Source organism: Amblyomma mixtum, chromosome 9 (assembly GCF_055824585.1).
Source record: "Amblyomma mixtum isolate Tamu chromosome 9, ASM5582458v1, whole genome shotgun sequence".
Taxonomy (NCBI): Eukaryota; Metazoa; Arthropoda; class Arachnida; order Ixodida; family Ixodidae; genus Amblyomma; species Amblyomma mixtum.
In genome coordinates, this window is record NC_143020.1 from 101,082,690 (window position 1) to 101,099,010 (window position 16,321).

General features: G+C 44.9%; 1 protein-coding gene across 1 annotated transcript; it reads right to left on the bottom strand.

Moving 5' to 3' along the window:
- Nucleotides 1–8,358: 8,358 nt before the first annotated feature.
- Nucleotides 8,359–15,245, bottom strand: LOC149330366 (uncharacterized). The gene is made up of 4 exons (XM_089559408.1): nt 13,595–15,245; nt 12,080–12,337; nt 10,744–11,004; nt 8,359–9,454 (listed from the first exon to the last, which is right to left on the bottom strand). The coding sequence occupies exons 1-4, from the start codon at nt 15,243–15,245 to the stop codon at nt 8,658–8,660; spliced, it is 2,967 nt and encodes a 988-aa protein (XP_089415534.1). The 3' UTR covers nt 8,359–8,657.
- Between the last annotated feature and the right edge of the window lie 1,076 nt (nt 15,246–16,321).

Consider the following 16,321-nt stretch of genomic DNA (forward strand, 5'->3'; position numbering starts at 1 on the left):
ATCGGCGCGCCGCGATCGCTACTCGCCTTTTTCTTCCACTCGCGACACTACCTCCCCCTATAAAGAAGCATTGTCCCGATGCTAACACGAAAGCAAGAGCACACGAAGGAAAACCACACACGTACCCAGCACCTCCACCAAATGTCACGGCTTGACGTACAGGCCGGCGGCGAGAACGGGTGAAGACAGAGAGCACAGAACAAACAGGCAGGTCCACCAGCAGCAACGTCGTCATCGGCGCGCCGCGATCGCTACTCGTCTTTTTCTTCCACTCGCGACAATATAAGGGCAGTTAATGCCTGAAATTGTATACCTAGGCCTTGCGACTAGAGAACATTTATGTCTGCATATCACAAAGGATCTAGAACCACTGTGTTGGCAACATAAGAGAACGCAAACGATGCCTACGTCAGAAGAATCGCCATGAGTAACATAACTAGTTGGATTAGTTGGTTTAGTTCCACACAGTTATAGAACTTGCACAGAGTGCAAACGACAAGTGCACTAATCGATGTTGGCGTAGTCGTTGGCGACCTTTGAAGCCTCGGAGCCGAAGCGGCAAAACCAAAAGGCTGCGATAGTATGCTCGGGAAGAGCAACCTGGGCCGTACAAGCCCCGCCGGTGCCAGCACCTTGTATCGCAGGGCAGTGACGCATCGTTTAACCGCTGCAGCACAGTGCCATGTGTGGTGTTAGGACTCACACGGATCTATGAATGTCAAGTAATGAATGGCCAATGCCGCATACATGAGCACTAAACCGTCAGCGCTACTGCGGCATACCCTTAAAGATGAACTTAAGGGTCCTTTCTAGTTTGTGGCTTCACGATATTGAATGAAACTTTCATTACCATGTAGACTTTTTGTCTGATAATTTGTAACAAACTTTACTGCTGGGCATCAGTTTACTACATCACAAACATTACCAACTCTTTGAGAAGCGGGCTGCACTTGCTGATCAACAAACAAGTGAACAAGTTTCTTTCTCCACTAGATTTGCGTGGCAAAACGAGTTGCACCTTTATCCTCGGCGATTTAATTTCTCCTTCATCCATTCTTAACAACTGGCATTTTGTGGCTGTTTGTTATTTCTTTTTTTACTTTCAGGACGGCAACACTGTGGTTACATTAACGATTAAGGACAATGGCAAGGTGGTTGGATGTGCGACATATGCAGCTTATGTGGAACTGAAGACATGCAAATTCACTGACTAAACTTTGCTTTCGGGATATGCGCATCGTTTCACAAAGTTCGTTTCAAAAATAAAGCAGCTTCTACTACGGCAGTACACTACACAGTCGTTCCTTGGCATTGAAGTAAGACATGATGTTGGGCTAGTCGGTTCATGGTTAGAGCAAGAAAGAACTGTGCGAAGACGACGGGACAACAGAAGGCACGAATACTGCACTTTGTGTGTGTGTATTCGTTCCTTCTTTTGTCCCGTCGTCTTCGCGCGCTTCTGTTTTGTTCCTTGGCAGCAGGATTCGTGGCTACACAGTTCGGAGTTGCAGCACAAGCTGGCAGCCCGTATGTACACGTGCACCTCCAGAGTGCATGGCTGTGCGGCAAATGAGCCCGAGCTTTGCGTGAGCTGTTTTAAGCACGGCTGTCAAGCACGAGCTAGAAGTCCAAGACGTATGAAGTAGGCCACGACATTTTCTACCTAAAATAGATGACAGTTCTCGGCCGGAAAATTTAAACCGGGGGCTTTCCGCTAGCGGGATTTGTTTCCAATGCGACTGAAACATGATTTAGTAGGCAAGGACGTCGGAGGGTGATTATTTGACGTTCTTGCCTTACCCGCACTTCGTTTCTTTGCTTTCGCTGAAAAAGCTAGGGCGGCGTCACCTTATGAGCCCATAATCCAAGTGCCTTTACTCGGCGTGTTTCACAGCTGAGAACAGAAAAAAAAAACGACAAACACTCCATGAGGCGTGCGGGAGACGCGGCGGGAAATATGCCCTGAATTACTGTGGGTGGGCACACGACAAAATCGTTCCAAAAGGGTGCTGAATGACTCGGGTGTGAGTTTTAAATTACCATTTTCGCTAAAGGGTCAAGACACCAAGCCATGAACTCCGCAGATAGACGCATGCAGGTTGCGACTGCAGCGCTCTCATAAAAACAGTGCAGTATTGCAGTCTAGAAAGCTCCAGCTATTGTAGTGTCAGGGAAGTCATCAATGCAGGTTCCCAGACTACCAGCTCGGTATAAGATTTATGTACAAGACACTCATATCAGGCATGATTTCGGCGTGCGAATGGTAGGGAAGCCGCTTCAAAAACAGCGGCTGGAAAATTTCTCTTATACGCCAGGGATAGAGAGGGCCCGCGATTCCTCATTCTTCAAACACGAATTTCACTGTGCAATGTTCTAGTATTGTGGGAATAAGAGATGAAAAAGAGTCTTCTTGTTGAAAGGAAATTATGCAGAAGCGAAAACGGGACCTCTGCTTTACAGTGATCATGTCGTCATTGATCGAGAAAAATGTACCAACGTCATTCCTCTCGTACTTTTTTTTTTGTTTCTGTGATCAGGGCAGAGAAGCGGCATTTTCATTTCTTTTTTATCCCCCATGCCCTCGATTTTTTAGGCGAATTTAGCACCAATTCATCTGGTAAAACCATAAAAATAGGCTTTTCATATCCGTCCAAGGGCGTTTGGCCTACCGGTAACGACCCGAACATCCAGGAGCACGAAGCGTTTAAGCAGACTAGCACAGACGCACTGCTGCACGAATTCTAATCATCGCCAACTCCGACATGCTCGCCATCTCTTTTTCTGGGGCCTTTGGTCATTTTCCACCAGACTGCCAATGCCACCCAGACTCCTCCTTTGGAGTGATGTTGCGGTAAGACCATTTAGAGCCTAGCAATGAACTTCAGGACCTGAGATGTGGCCATAATTCGCCTCAGTAAGTACAAAAGACGCATGTTGAGTTCAATCGCGCGGAAAAATAAAACCAGAAGCAGACCAAGTACATTCATTTTCAGCCTACTGATAAATAGTTTCTGCAGAAATGTTTCGAAAATAATGAGTATATCTTCTTGCGTTCAAGTCGTTTTTGTGTTTCAAACATGCTCGTTTTTGAAGGAGCTTTAAAAACGACCTAAGTCAGAAGAGAACATAAAAGGTGAGCGTTTTCACACATTTTAACCCTTTTCAACCCAGCTCACTCAAATGTGTGAGTTAAGATAAAACTTTCGAATTTAACGTAAAAAAAATGAACTGTCTTTGTCAAAAGTTTATAGTCAGTCTAGGGACTTTGCTTCTAAGCTTCATAACGAGCACGTCTTTTTCCTTAACTTGTACGTTTAATTGTTTAACGTTGGCCTCGAATCGGGTATGCTTGATGGCATAGTATAAAAGGGTTCTCGCACAGCTTCCACCCTCACCATTCGACAGTGACACGACAGAGTTAACTGGAGAGAAATGGGAGAGGCCTTTGCCCTGCAGTGGACGTAGTCAGGATCATGAGATGATTATGCAACCCTAAATCCGCCTCGTGCGGTAGAAGCCCAATTTGTGGCCCTTTTTTTTGAGCTCGGCAGCTGGCCGCAGCATTTATAGGAGAGGCATAAGTGGAGGTCGCAGGGAAAGGGCATTGTCCTGCAATAATATCAGTTAGGCTTATGACTATGAGAAGCTAAACTAGAGTAGGTTGCATTTTATTTTCAAGACATTACTCAAGAAGTGAACGTTGTTCTTTTTCATTCCAATAAAAGCACGTACAACATTTGTGGTGGCAAAAGCCAAACCGAGCAGGTATTGAACGAAGATTTGGGCAATACTTGCCCAGTTAAAGCACGAACTTACACAGCAGTTTTGGCCTTCGACCTTTGTGACAACCCGATGGCAAAACTTTTATTCGAGGTGAGTTTAACTGCCTCTTTTTGGAACCACGTTGACACGTGGCACACAGTGAGGCTACTGACATTGTCAATTGCCGTTATTCGCTGTCCGGACAAAGAAGTCTTGGGACCATATTTTGTGCCATTGAGCTCAGTTTTCATTTGGACTGATGCAGATGTCAGTTGTGACAGCGGAAACCCACCAGTCACAGACGCGGCGAAACACCCCAGGAAGAGTTACAAATAAAGTTTTCCGAGAAAAGACAGGTACACGTGAAAAGTTTTTCATTGGTCGCCAGTGAATGCGCAAGAGTCCATCGCTCCCCCACGTCTACCTCAAGTCGCACTACTTAGGACGGTTCCACAAAACTGGCCCGTTCTGTCGCATGAAACATTCGCCGTACAGGATAAATTTTACTACATCTGCGACTGTTTCGGAAAGTATACTATGGGCTTCCGCTCTTCGCGAGTTGCAGGGCTAAGTAGATATTATTTGCCACAATGCGCTTAGTTAAAATTATACTTCAGATTAGAGGATTGGTTAAAACAATTAGGCTACTAAATACTTTCAGAAGCTAGCGCGCGAAATATTTTTGTCCAGCACTGTATACATAAAAACAGGGATAATCTCTCGTGTGGGCTGACACATTTCCTGAATGACATTTTTCGCTTCTCACAGGAGCGTCATAGTCGCTGAGCACACATGCATCCCTACTGAAACGAATCCGTATGCAACTATATGGAAGGCATACGGTTTCCGTACATTTTCCGCAAGGCGCATACAGAAATCAAACGGATGCCGTACGGACTTTACGGAAGCCCATATGGATCTTATAGAAACCGTGCGGAGGTTACGGACGGTTATATGCGGAGAACATGCGGGCGTCATATGGTGTTACGGACGGCCTTATGGAATATACGGTGGGTACGGATGGCTGTGTGCGGAGAGCATATGGACTCCATAAGGTGTTAAGGACGAACTTACGGAACGTATGGAATATGGACGGATACGGACGCGGCTATATGGCCGGAGCGTACGGAGTCCTTACTGACGTCATTTACGACACATGCAGTCTGTATGCATATGCCTCTGCGCAGCACTTACGGAAACTTATCCATATGAATGGATGGTCGCAGACATATATGTATGGAAGTGGATCCGCTTGCGTAGATCTGCATCCGTATATATAGACACGAAATATGTCCCAGTTATGCATGCATGGATCTGCTCGGTAAATCGATGCGTGAAGACGGAAGCGACGACAAACGCCCGTTCTTGTAAAACAATTATAACCGCTGGCCTGCCGTCACTACAACGTGACAATATATCTTGAGATATGCGGTAAAGATGCAAATTTAAGCGCGCGGTTGGACTTTCGCACACGGCTAGGAATGAGCAGCGCTACACATGTGCACGTGCGCATGCATGACGACGGACGAAACGGCGCAGAACTGTGAGCAATATGGATCGCCGCGTACCGGCGCCGGGAAGACGGCGAAGAAGCGCGGTTCAACGGCAGCTGCTGAATAATGCGCTGCCGCGGGCAGAAGCGACACTTGATCCGGCAGCGGGTATTCAGCATGTACGGGGAGCAGCGTATTCCCGCGTACGCCTGTGGTCGAGGAACCTATGAAGGCCTTTCGTCTACATCGCGTGAGAACTGAATCTTCGAAGAGCCTGCAGGGAAAAGAACCTTTTCGGATACTATGCACATTAAAGACTGCGAACAGAGAGGAGAGACTACAAACGGGTGCCACGAGGGTCCGCACTACGAAGGCACTCGCAAATACATATATATATGCTCTGTTGTTCGATATACATTATTACGGGAAACAATTAGGCCGAACGCATTTCAGCAGAAATTGCTGTAAATCAATGTGGAACGCAAAATACTCAAAAGAAAGCACTTAATTGATTCTTACAAAACTGCCAAGAAACAGTCCCAACGTTGTATGGAACCAGTAGACACCTCAGTAGCTGAGCCATATTTGCAGGCCCTTCACCATTCTGGTAAATATCCATAGAAGACTGGAGTTGATCAGTGCACCTGCTTGTTTCCTACTTGTTTCAAATTAAACAGCCCCTTTCAGGAAAACCAGCAGGGTTCAATTGTGGAAAACAGCAGCGCACGAGGGCAGGATTATGAGAGAGACAACACAGACGCGGTTTCCATTATGTTGAACCAGTTATAGTCCGTAGCAGTACAGTTGTGCTACCTCAGCATTTAGCAGTCATTACTAACCGTTAGGTATATGGCCTACCTGCAGTTCAGCCGTCAAGGTGTAATTATGTATAATACATTCCTTTTGTCACGTCACAGGACAGTTAGTCATGATAATGGCAAGCCCCAACACTGGAAAGCAACAGATTACATACAAGGCGTAAACAGTAATCACCGAATACATAATAATAATAATAATAATAATAATGTTTGTTTTATTGTACGAAAAGAATACAAAGTTCCAGAAGCGGGCATGTCAAAGCCATCAATGGCTTGAGGGACTATGCCTGGCAAAGTCAGCAGACGGGTGTGCAATAGCCAACTTTGACATATGCAAGGGAACAAAATGTTTGTTTTATTTCACGAAAAGAATACAGAGTTCCAGAAGTGGGCATGTCAAAGCTACCAATAGCTTCAGGGACTCGGCCCAACAACGCCAGCAGACGAGTACGCAATAGCTAACTTTGACATATGCAGAGAACCAAAAGTTGGGAAAAATCAACATCAACAAGGGACAAAATAAAAATCAACATCAGATAGGTAGCACATACATATCACAGAAATATGGACTAATACATTTTAACACGTTACACAGAACCAAGCATGTTTTTTTAATGCATTTCTTGATGTAACCAAGAATATATACTTCATCTGGCAATTCGTTCAGAATTCTCGGTACATAAACACAACATCTAGCTTCGTCATATCTCGTCAAAGAGCGCGGGACTACAAAACAAACACTAGTTCAATGACTTCAGGGAGCTGTGTAACATATTGTTACGTAAATGTAGGCACACAATGTGTAGTCACTGAGGGATGCTGAGAGCAGCTCACAGCAGCTCAATCGAACCACCGCCGGCCAACAGCGCACAGATCACACTTCGTCCTCTTCGCGCTCATTGCACGAGCACAGCACTGTCTTCTTCGTTGTCCACTGACAATATTTTAAAGTCACTGGACCAGAAATGTCGTACCAGCACAGTTTGCACAGAGTTCAGAAGCACGGAAGGCCAAGTGCTGAGAAGATGTATGAAGCATATAAACAATATTTGGTTAATTAAATAGAGGACATAACATACAAAAATGAAAAGCGCATGAACCACATTGCACACACATACAACACAAGCGAAAAATCCCAAAAAACAAACCGGTATGAGGTCCCATCATATTGCAGTTCAGTGATACAAAAGATTGAAAAGAAATTAAAGCACAGAAAAGTTTAAACAGCACAAAATTTAGGTAGCTAATGTACTCTTTGGAGTGTACCATCAGATAGGATACAAAGAATTAGAAAATGCTTCTGCTTCCACGGACTCGCATTATTACAATGGCCATTCCTCTCAACACTTTAGTTTCAAAACAGAGGTATAACTGGCCATTAGGATCTTCAACCTTCTTGTGAAACAGTACAGCAGCCTGCACTTTACAGCAACTGAATGCACCATGACATAGAGCTCAACCTTTTGAATTAGAAGCTAGATGCCTAACTATTCAACCCCACTAGGCTCCCACATTTTACTGAAAGTAAGCTTGGACGTCTGGCAAGTTTCAAACTTTACTGAGTGTAACTGCACCCAATAAACCATAGCCACACTACATGGCACACAAATACTTGCCTATTTAACCTATCACCTGATTTTAGCCTACCCACCACTTTTCCTTCACCAGGCCAAATGTTCTCCGAAGCTAGTTTGACGAAGAAAACACTACTGTAACCGCAAGACATTTTGTACACCAGCAACTGTCCTTTCCTTTCTTTCTTTACTGCAGCGGTGGCTTAGTGGTCTCAGCATCTGATTCACATGCGGAAGGTGCGGGGTTTCATCCCCAGTGCTGCCGGGTGCCCATCGGTGATACAATGGCTACAAAAATTCTCCTGGTCTGGTGCTCGACTTAATTAAGATGAAATACTTGGCAAATGGGTCTTTGACCCCACCTTGAGTAGAAAAAAAAACCTTTTGACATGGCTCTATTTGGCCACAGATTGTCTTGCGCTGTAAAAATCCATCATCATCAATCCTTTCCTTCTTTATTTTTTAACTGCAACGGCGGCTTGGTGAATATGAAATTCAGTCGAAGATAACTGCTGGTACTTAAGTACTTAAGGGTAATGGAATGGATTCCAAGAGAAGGCAAGCTAGCAGGGGGCGGCAGAAAGTTAGGTCAGCGGATGAGATTAAGAAGTTTGCGGGGAATACGGTGGCCGCAACTGGCGAAGGACAGGGTTAATTGGAGAGACATGGGAGAGGCCTTTGCCCTGCAGTGGGCGTAGGCAGGCTGATGATGATGATATTCCCAAGGCCGTGGGTCTAATCAGAACCATAGTGGCTGCATTTTAATAAGGCCAAAATGCAAAATTGTCTATGCATTCTACGATGTCGGTGCATGTTAAAAATCCCCAGGTGGTTGAAGTTACTCCATAGCCCCCCAGAAGCAACCGTCAATAGCCCACAGTTTTGCTTTTTCATTTAAAATTCATCAATCATATTTGTACGTTGCGTTTTGTACCACTGCACTGAAAGAGGTTCTTGGTTCTGGCCAGCTTTTGTCATGTTCTATTGGTCGCTTTCTTTTAGCTGAGATGTCAGTCACGCTCAATAAGGTTTGGCAAATCACATATATATGCTGTATCATCAGCCGGTAATTCAATCAGAAGGCATGGTGCAAGGATGTCACTCAATTTCAAAACAGAAGGAGTAGTCATAAAAGACAAAAAACACTCGCTAATATGTCCTGGGAGCCTGTGTGTGCTATCTATACAAACCAGTTTCTTACAAAAAAAAACAGCACTAGTGGCTTCACAAGAGTCGTGAATTATTTCAAAAATCCTGTCAATGACAAAGTAGTCATTGTCTAATGCTTTCACTGCTGTGCTGTTGGTTTTTTTCGCTTTTCTGTACATTCTGCTGTGCAACACTGTTCCCTTAAAAGCAAAACGAAAGTGTTCATTTACAGCAATGACACGACTGAACATAGCATTCAGGGCATTGGTCTCCTCCGCTGACAGGCTAGGCGTGCGGTTGGAATAGCCCAAAAGACATGCGCCATCAATATGCGTAGCAGCAGCAATTAAAGGCTTAGCCAGTAGGGCATTGGTGAATTCCTGCACTTTTCTTTCGAAAATGTGCAGTGTCGTCATGAGCTGCAGTTGTTGCAGCATCACCGCGCGTTCCACAACCTGGTTTGGTATCCCTTTTGCACCAGTTATGGTCTTCACAAGTCTGCCGTTTCCACTTTCAAAGACAAATGCGCTGTGCCCCCACAAAGGCCCAAAGTTTTTTGCAGCTGTCACAAGATGAAGCAGCTGGTGCACATTAAAAGTCATCATACGTGGGCCGTAGAGTGTTCTTGTCCTGGACACAAACTCTTGCAGCAAGCGACCTGCACAAAAGAGCAGCCATGCTCACTGTGAAAGATTTCCGCACAAAACCTAATCTTGTGTTTCCTTGTGATTGCGCTCTATCACACCACTGTTCCAACAAATCGGGCGTGCTTTACCATTTACAAAACATTTCTTGCAATACCTAACAAATGAAGCAAAATCAAAACTGCTAGACTTGCTTAGTTGCACTGTATAAGGCATATTAATATTCATTTGAGTGCCTATTTTTTTTTGCTTCTGAAGAGGAACTGCCACAGCGTGCATGGTAAAAGGATTGTGATGTCACCATTTTCAAGCAATTTTATATCATATAGAGTAAAAGCTCATTAGTTCGAACTTGCTAAATCAATATGCTGCTTTACTCGAACTGGCAATTTCGTCCCATCAACATCAGGAAACGCGGCATCAGCACAATCCCTACCATAACCTTGTGCCCACTTCCAGAAACTTAAACTTCAGCACTAGTCTAAGTTCAATAGCAAGCTTTGTTCAATGCCCCCTGACCTCGGATGAGTTCTGAAATTCAGACAGCACTTTTATCAAGAAAAGTCTTGAGGTAAGAAGGGACCCTTATTTCAGCAGCTTCATCTTCTTTCTTGAAACCAGGTGGGTTCCAGTTTCTCATCTTAATGTTTACCAAACTAAAAAGTGGCTGAAGGTCAGTAGCAATTCCATCAAAATAACATGGTTACGTCCTATGGAAGTTAACACTGATGAATAATTCCTCCTTTGAATATTTTTGGGGAACATGCGGCAAAGAACTTGTATTTGTGAATGAGCTTCTCAACAAAGTTTGTGCATTCATTCATGATGATGATAGACTCTCAGTCATGACAGCTTTACATGATTTAAAGCAGTGGACTAGTTGGTGTTTACACTGGAAGGACAAAGCAGTAGCACTAAAAACAGGAACGACAGGATAGAAGAAGACAACACAGGCGCTAGCGCTTGTGTTATCTTCTTCTATCTTGTCGTCCCTGTTTTGAGCGCTACTACTATATCAAACTTTATGTGAGACATGTGCGAGTGGTACATGCTGAGTGGTCCATGCTTTATGTATAGCTCCCATTTACATAATATCATTCCACCTCTATTCTATCATTCTCTATCATTCTAACACAGTTACTGTACATTTGAAGTCATGCTGCCAAACATGTTTCACAACTTCCCTTTCTCATATGTACAATTCGCTGTGAATGCTTACATACGTGCAATTTGCAGTTCAATGCATTTTTGTAGCATTATAAATGCAATACAATTTTACAGCCAATAAAATGTATAAACTTACCAGCATGATGCAGCTGTTCATCAGTCAACTCTTCCAAAAGAAGTGTGAAGACTGCTTCCACAAGCAGCATGAAATGATTTAAATGCCGCTGGGGAAGAATGCCTAAACAACATGGCACAGCATAAAACAGCAGCCAGTGCCGCCACTCGCTTGCCTTCCAATGGCAGCGTTCTTTAATCGAACGTGGCAGCCTTGTGAAGCAGTGTGGGGGCTTGATGGCAAGCAACCTGTTGTCAAGCTGCTCCAATGTTGTCGGGCGCCCTGAAGCAAAAAGGAAGAGATGTGCAATTTAAATGCAAGTAATTGAATGAGCCAGCCAAACAACACCGCTTGCAAACCATTAAACAGCAGCATATTCCAAACTGAGCCTGTGGCTTTTTGAATGCAATGTTGTTGCTGTGTGCCATAAGAATGAAGATAGCACGAAGCTGAAGCATTCATGTTGGGAACAAATCATAAAGGTATGCCTACCCTAATGACCTTGCTTCCTGATAACAACAGGTATTTAGTTCAGGAATCCTAAGAGCAGATGTACTGCAGTTAATGCTTGACCATCAGACATAACTAGTTGAGCCCACTTATAATGATTACAGTTATAACGAGCACTTGCCTATCAGAGGCCAGTGCTACCATTAAAACATGTATGATGGCAGTGTCATTTCGTCCAAGATAAAACAAACAACCATGGCTGCCCCACTCACAGTGAACAAGGAGGTGCTGTAAACTAGCGACACTTGTCAAACTCATGCTTGCCGCAACAAAAGAGCTGCAAGACATCTGTGACACCCCCCACCCCATACCTCGAAAGTGGCAACCCAAAAAATTAGAAAAAGCCGCATTCAGAGTACGTAACCACCAACCAAGCACGCTCTTACGGGGGGTTCAATGTCAATCAGAATATGTGTGTATTCCAGCTAGGCAAAAGAAGGAAAGAGTGAAGCAACTGTGGAAGGAAAGGCATGAGAGGTGCAAGCCAGGGGCAGCACTAACAACAGATATAATGTATGCACGTTTGCTGAACTACTAATGACAGCAATTTGGGAAATTTGAATGCCAATCATGCCGTATGCCCTGCTGGCCCCATCAGTCACGTGACAGGCACTGCCTGCCCAACTGGCTGGCTGCTTTCCGCACAGATACTGTGTATAGGCAGAGTGTGGACACTAGAGTTCACAAGCTCTGCATGCACATGTGCTGTGCTAGCTTCAATGCTCCATCAATACCATGCATCAACGATGACAAGGAGGCCGAACTACCACCGTTGGTGCGTATCACACCCCTCAAAACTGAGAAGCTTGTATGTATGCGTAACACGAATTAGTACAGTAATACCAACCTATGTAGAAGGGTTCTTGGCTGTTGCAAGAGTCAAGCCAGTTATCAGTGAGGCACCTGGTGACGCCAAGGAGCACGCAGTGCATGTACTCCACTGTCTGCCCAAAGACCACGTTGAAGTGCTTCAAGTGAGCAAGTGGCGATGGCCCCTTCACTCCATTTACTGCTTCGTTGACTTCAAGAGCAAGCTTCATTTCTCGAAGCATTCCCTTTGGTGTCCGCTCATCATTCACCGTGGCTTGCATGTATCGCTGCCCACCTGAAATAAACAGACTTTGATTTTACAACATCGCAGAAAATACAAGTGACTTGTGGGGTAAGCAGGGTTCAGCCCCGCCGCGGTGGCTCAGTGATTACGGCGCTCGGCTGCTGACATGAAAGACACGGGTTCGATCCCGGCCGCGGTGGCTGAATTTCTTGAAGGCGAAATTCTAGAGGCCCGTGTGCTGTGCGATGTCAGTGCATGTTAAGGAACCCCAGGTGGTCGAAATTTCCGGAGCCCCCCTCTACGGCGTCTCTCATAGCCTCAGTCGCTTTGGGACGTTAAACCCCAATAATCCAAACCAAATAATATAGCAAGAGAACATTTCCCACTGATACACTACTGTCACCAACAAACTAAGGCTACCACTAGTATATATTTTTTCCTGAAAATTTACGGGCCCAAACATACCGTAATTTTCAGCAGCACATCTTCGATACTAACAGCTTCCAAAAGCTGACAGTTATACAAAAACAGCCTAGGAGTCTTCCCTTCTAAGGTGAACTCAAAAACACGATTACAGTTCAGTCACAGCTCCGCACAGCATGACGACAGCAATGGCCATTTTATTTTGCCTGTGCAAGAAGCTGAAGAACAATGAAAACTGCCTGCACGAGCTCATCAGTTTGCATGTACCCGACATACGACGCATACTTGTTAACGTTAAAAGTACACGAGCATGTACAGTGCATTAGCTTTAGCATAAAATCAAAAGCTATGAGTAAAGACTAAGTAGGTCTTTCGCCATGTCTTCTCAATATCTACATGTCTTCATGTTGGCTATGAAGAACTGCTGCAAAGGCAAAGGAGAGAATTTACCAAAGGCAAACCCTTTGACAAGTTTCGAGAACTCAAAGAAATGAATGAATGAAGTTTATGTGCAATATATTTGCCTTGTGAGGGCAGCAGAAGTATGAAAAGGCACTCAGTGGATTGGCTAACCTAGAAGAAAAGACTCTCATTCAGGGTAGGGTCAAAGGTGCAGGGCATAACATTAGCACAGAACTGCCCGTTATGCTGTAAACAAATTGTGCATAAACTCTATATCTTCAATTTCTTAAGATAAAATGCCCATTACACCTATAGCAAATTCTATACTTAATATGTGCACTCCTGATGCGAAAGTTCTGCTGCCAGAAGATATGCAATCTTCTTGCAAGGCAAGGGAGAGAATTACTTAGACTTTATTTAACAACATACTCGTATAACAACAGGTGGCCTAATAAATACATCGAACTTATCAGAGTACTTTACCTTCGAGGTGTTCTCCACAGGCGTAGCACCAGGGGCAGCCAAACATTCCGTTGAATTGCACCATGTTGCTAACGGCAGCCCGAGCAGGAGCATCTACGCAACAGCATACAGCATACACTGCTGATCTCATTGTCGTGGAAGCTTGTTCCCAGATAACACGACCCACTCTGTTCACTTCATCGACAAATTTCGTCATGAACAGGGTCATATCAGGGTGCCTTCCAAACCAAAGGCCACCAACCAAACAGTTTTTCATCCTGAGACTGGGTGGCAGCTCGTTAACCAAAAACTGTATGGGCCACACTGATGATGAAGAGGATTTGAAGACGGGGCTTCCATCTGTGTTGACAGTTAGCGTCAGGTCCATCCAGTTCAGCTGATTACTCTGGCGTAGCTCCCTGCAAATGCTGCCACTTGTGATGTCTCTCAGGGTCGTTGTTGATCTTTCAGCATCTTCTTTCAGATTGACAAGGTTGCTGTAGAGAGCAGCTTTTGTTCTTGCTATCAAAGTCTTCAGCTGCTCCTTTAAATCCATAATAACAAAAAAATTCCCCTTCGCCTTGAGTGATCTCACATCAGTTGCCAGGACACAGGCAGAGCACTTCATTTTGGATGTCCCACTCACTGGCTTGAGCAGGTTGCCACAGACGCTGCAGTAAAAAAAATGCTTGGCGACCCGCTTTGCTCTTGAAGCCCATAGCTTCCTGAACAAGTGTTTTGATCGCGGGAGCACATTTCCTCTAAAGCCAAAAAGGCCATCAATGAGAGCCAGCAGATCATCCAAAGCAACCCAAGTAAGCCCATGAGCAACAACAAAGGCCATGATCATTACAATTGCAGCTGCCTTGGTTGTCGTAGAGCCAGGTAACGTTGCTGAATCTAAGTCAGCAAAGCCAGGTGCCAGGAGCTCATTTTCATCCAACAGTGAATCTAGGCTTTCGGCTTCCTCCTCAGATTCACTGCCACTTGTGTCGTCGTCCTCTAGGTGTTCACTGTCACTTTCATGAGTTGGGATGTCCTCATCAGACCATTCAGCATAGTCACCTGAAAGTGTAGATCTGGAGCTCGATGGCGACGGATGACGCGGTTCATAAGTAGGTTCAACTGGTTCAACTGTGCGCTCAGTCCCGGGGATGCCCTCATTGGCCACTTCGGTTCTGTAGCCTGAAACAGGAGTATTCACACCGGACGACGGCTGCGCCAGTACACGATCGCATTCCTTCACGTGTTCAGTGCCACTTTCAAGGGTGCCCTCATCGATGCTTTCAGCACTGCGCCCGCCGGAAGGAGCAGGTGTCGAGAGAGATGGCCCTGTGTTCGCTGTCGAACTGCTGGCACTGGACGACGGCTGCGCCGGTACACGGCTGCATGTTCCCGCGTGTTCAGCACTTACAAAGGGGCCGCCCTCGTAGACGCCTTCAACACAGTGCTCACCTGAAGGAGCAGATGTCGAAACTGACGACGTTTTGTCCGCGGTCGAACTACTGGCACCATGAGCGCGTTCTGAAGGATCGCCTCTTGACGCTGTCTCCCCGGAAAGAACTGCTCGTTTTCGCTGCTTTTTCCAGTAATCCGTGGAGTTCGGCACGACAAATGGTTCATCTTTGTCAAGATAGCGCTTACGTGTCTTTTTCGTGGGACGAAGGCTCATTTTGCTGCTTGCTGGCTTAATAACAAACGCAGCAAGCGGTTATGGTTGCAGCAACGACGGTATGGCGCAACGACGGTAGCGACAAAGGAATGAAAATTCAGGGGGCACTTTGGGTCTCTAAAGTGCTGCAAGGTGAAAGCATTTCCTGGCCACTGTTTGTTTTTATTTACTTTTTTATTTTTCATAATTTTGTTTACAATATATTTGTTGCTCCTTTTCTTAATTTTGTTGTTTTTTTATTTTTATTCGACATCCTATTTTTATTGTCTTTTTATTTTTGTTTATTTTCTTATTTTTTTATTTTTATTTCCCTTTTCCTGACTTTACTCCTTTTATTTTATTTATGAAGCCCATGCATTCACTAGATGCGCCTTTATGCATGCTGGAACCTTGAGCCTTTTAAGCAGTGACGCCGGAAGGCGGACGAATCTGCCGACGCGTCTGTCGACACTACTGCCTACAGTGAACTAGAATATTCTAGTTCACTATACTCCTGCCGACGCGTCTGTCGACACGGCTGCCGACGCGTCTGCTAACGACAGTATGAGGCATTAAAGGCTTTCGCCTTAAAATGACGATAAACACCAATGTTTGTCTCTTTATAAAGGGTGGACATTACAGATCAGATAATATGATGATTATGATGCGTTGGCTAAAAACTAAGCAGTTCGTTGTCTCAGACGAGGTGGTTGAGGAGGATAAATGATAAACATTATTCGTCTGCCTGTGGATCCGCGTCGTGGTCCTTTCCTTGCAAGGCACCGATATTTGGTTTAAGTGATCCCTCACACCACTCCCAAGCTCTCGCTCGCAAAAAAAATATTAAAGGCGCAGTTGACTAAGTAATGAAAGGTCATAATAGATGGTGTGCGGCTTATACATGAGCAGAAACTGTGATAGAGAACTATTAATAGTGGTTTTGCGAGAACGTCATGCATGCAAAACTTATATATTACTACCAACATTCCCGTTTGTCACAGCGCTATATTCGAGTCATATCCGCCGTGACTGTCATGTTCTTCGTGCAAGTATATGTGTGCACAATCGGGCGTGAGATGTTGAAAGCAGGCACATTC